Here is a 2,503-nt window from a genome sequence, read left to right as displayed (position 1 = left end):
CCAAGGAGGGAAATGATCCTCCGCCACTCACCAGAGGAAAGTCATCAGGATCGATCCACACAATGCTTAGGTCAGGATTGTTGGTGTTCTCCTTGGCGACTTGCTTCAGAGTCTCCAGGAACTCAAAGCCATCTGAAATGATATATATGAACCTCCTAGTCTCTCAAACAAGCACCCCGATACACGCTTCTTGTTTTGTTGCAATGTCCAGGCTAAAGAGGGCATACAAGGCTCCTTTTTATTTAAAAAGTTTCTAGCTAACCTCTGTTCCTTATGATGATGGCTGCTACATGACAATGCTTTGCACTTCTCTAGCAGCCTTCCTCCGAGCATATCAAAATGAATGAAATATCAATTAAGCCTCGTAATCCCTCTGTGAAGTGGGGCATTTGCATTATCCCCATTTTACAGATGGGGAAACTGAGGCACAGAGCGGGTGAAGAGTGGGATTTTCACTAATGTCTGAGTGATTTAGGACCACAAATTCCATTGACTTGTGCTCCTGAATCACTAAGGCACTTTTGAAAATCTCATCCTAAGTGCTTCACCCAAGATCACACAACAAGTCAGTGGCAGAATTGGGACAAAAAACTAACGGTCCTGAATCCTGTTCTCTGCTCACTCAGCTTGTGCAGTAGGACTCTAGGAACTGCCATCTGAAACTAACTAATAGTTCATGCAGAATATTATTTTATCTCCAACCGCTGCCAGAGTCAAAAGCTTCTGAGGAAGATGTAAGCCCCTCACAAATCGCTTGTCTGTGCCACACTGACCAGAGAGAGGGGTAAATTTCTTCCTGACCCGAGCTGGTGACCAATTTAAGGCCTGAAGCATGAGGATTGATAATCCTTGCAATTTAATCCTAACTGGTGTAGTTGCTGAGGCTATTCTTATTCACTGGCTAAAAGTTCACACAAGCATCCTGACTCCAGATCCCTGTCTCCCTTTCCCCAGTTTGTGTATGGGGTTCTCGCTGCTCGATGGAGGCAGGCCCTGCTGAACTGGTCTGACAGGCTTGCCAACTGCCAGACTGCATTTGCTTTGGAAACTTTCTCATGCCAGGTAAGGTATGGTAACTGAACTGCAAAGCAACAGACACACCTTCCTTTTGGGCGACGCTTCCTTGTGGCTGCACTTGTGAAGGGGAGAGAGACTTCCCTTTAGAATCAGCACAGATCCTGGGATACTCAGTGCAGGGATTGGGATTGGTAAGGGATTGGGAGGGGGAGAAGGTGGCTCCAAGATGTGGAGTCAGTTTAACAGAGTGTAAGCTGATGTAACTCACACACTGTGGGGCTGGGAGGAAGGAGTCTTGCAGGAAAAGCAACTAGCAAGAAGGGGTGAGGAGGTGTAAGTCCTTGGGGCTGAGAAGAGGGCCTATGTGTGAGGCTCAGACCAGGCAACCATAATTCAAGTCAAAGCTGATCCTAGGTACAATAGATTTCCAGCTAGGTGTGGGGAGAGACAGGAGTTATGTGGGGGTGGGGAAGGGCCTCCTACCCGGGTCGTCTTCTTCGGCGAAGGCCACAATGTGAATTCCATCCAGGTCATCCTCCTGTGGACAAGAAAGCTGTTACTGACTGGTCAGGAGACAGGAGGAGAGAGCATTGAAAGGGGAAGGGGCAGCTCGAGCGCAGGTTGCTGTTGGAGATGAGGAAAAACGGGGTGCCATGAGGAGAAGTATCTGGATGAGGAAGAGAGGGGCACTGTTAAGAGCGGCTGAGACTGAGTCATGATGTGACATTAGAGTGTGGGGCTTAGGTGGGGTGGAGATGTGGAGGTGATGGGTACCACAAAGAAGAGTTTGGCTGGGGTTGCTGTGGAGTAACGCACAGTATTGGATGGGATCTGCTGTGAAAGATGAGGAGGAGGCCACCACACCAAGCGATAGGGTTGGAAGCGGGGAGAGAAGAAGGAGGAAGAGAGCACTTTGTAAGGCTTGGACGCAGTTGCTAAGAGAGATAAGGATGCTCCTGCAGGCCTGCCAGTGGTGGAGAGGCATTGTTCCTGTAGAAGACCTAGTGCCCCATGGGGTGCTGTAGAGAGCCAGCTGAGTACAGGGTCTTTCTACACTAGCTGGAGCCTGAACTCTCCAAAATGCTTCCCTGCTGCCAGTGCTCAGTGTGCAGGGCCATGGCCATGCCCCACCCCCCACAGACATGCCCCTTCTGGGCTGGTGAGTGATGCCAATAGCATCAGCTGGTGTCCCTCCTCCTCCAATAATGGGAGCAATGAAGAGGCTCAAATGAGTCTCTGTAAGGGGTGAAGAGCACGAGGTTTTGGAGGGGGGTCACTGTGAGTAGTGAGGGGATCAGACGGGGCGGGTGGGAGGGGAGGGGGCTCAGACAGGGCGGGTGGGAGGGGAGGGGGCTCAGACGGGGCGGGTGAGAAGGGAGGGGGCTCAGACGGTGCGGGTGAGCGGTGAGGGGATCAGACTGGGCGGGTGAGAGGGGAGGGGATCAGACAGGGTTGGTGAGAGGTGAGGGGGCTCAGACGGGGCGGG

At 51.6% G+C, this 2,503-nt stretch overlaps 1 protein-coding gene across 1 annotated transcript in view; it reads right to left on the bottom strand.

Moving 5' to 3' along the window:
• Positions 1 to 2,503, bottom strand: part of CASQ2 (calsequestrin 2) — a 56,642-nt gene that overhangs the window by 10,247 nt on the left and 43,892 nt on the right. The window contains exons 8-9 of the mRNA XM_024198410.3: positions 1,501 to 1,555; positions 32 to 132 (exon numbers count right to left, since the gene is read on the bottom strand). Of these exons, the coding sequence (XP_024054178.1) occupies positions 32 to 132; positions 1,501 to 1,555 (156 nt within the window). The remainder of the gene's footprint in view (positions 1 to 31; positions 133 to 1,500; positions 1,556 to 2,503) is intronic.

Source organism: Terrapene carolina, unplaced genomic scaffold (genome assembly GCF_002925995.2).
Source record: "Terrapene carolina triunguis isolate 2854851 unplaced genomic scaffold, T_m_triunguis-2.0 Scaffold242, whole genome shotgun sequence".
Lineage (NCBI taxonomy): Eukaryota > Metazoa > Chordata > Testudines > Emydidae > Terrapene > Terrapene triunguis.
Note: the sequence above shows the minus strand (reverse complement) of the source record. Positions and strands in the feature narration are given on the sequence as shown.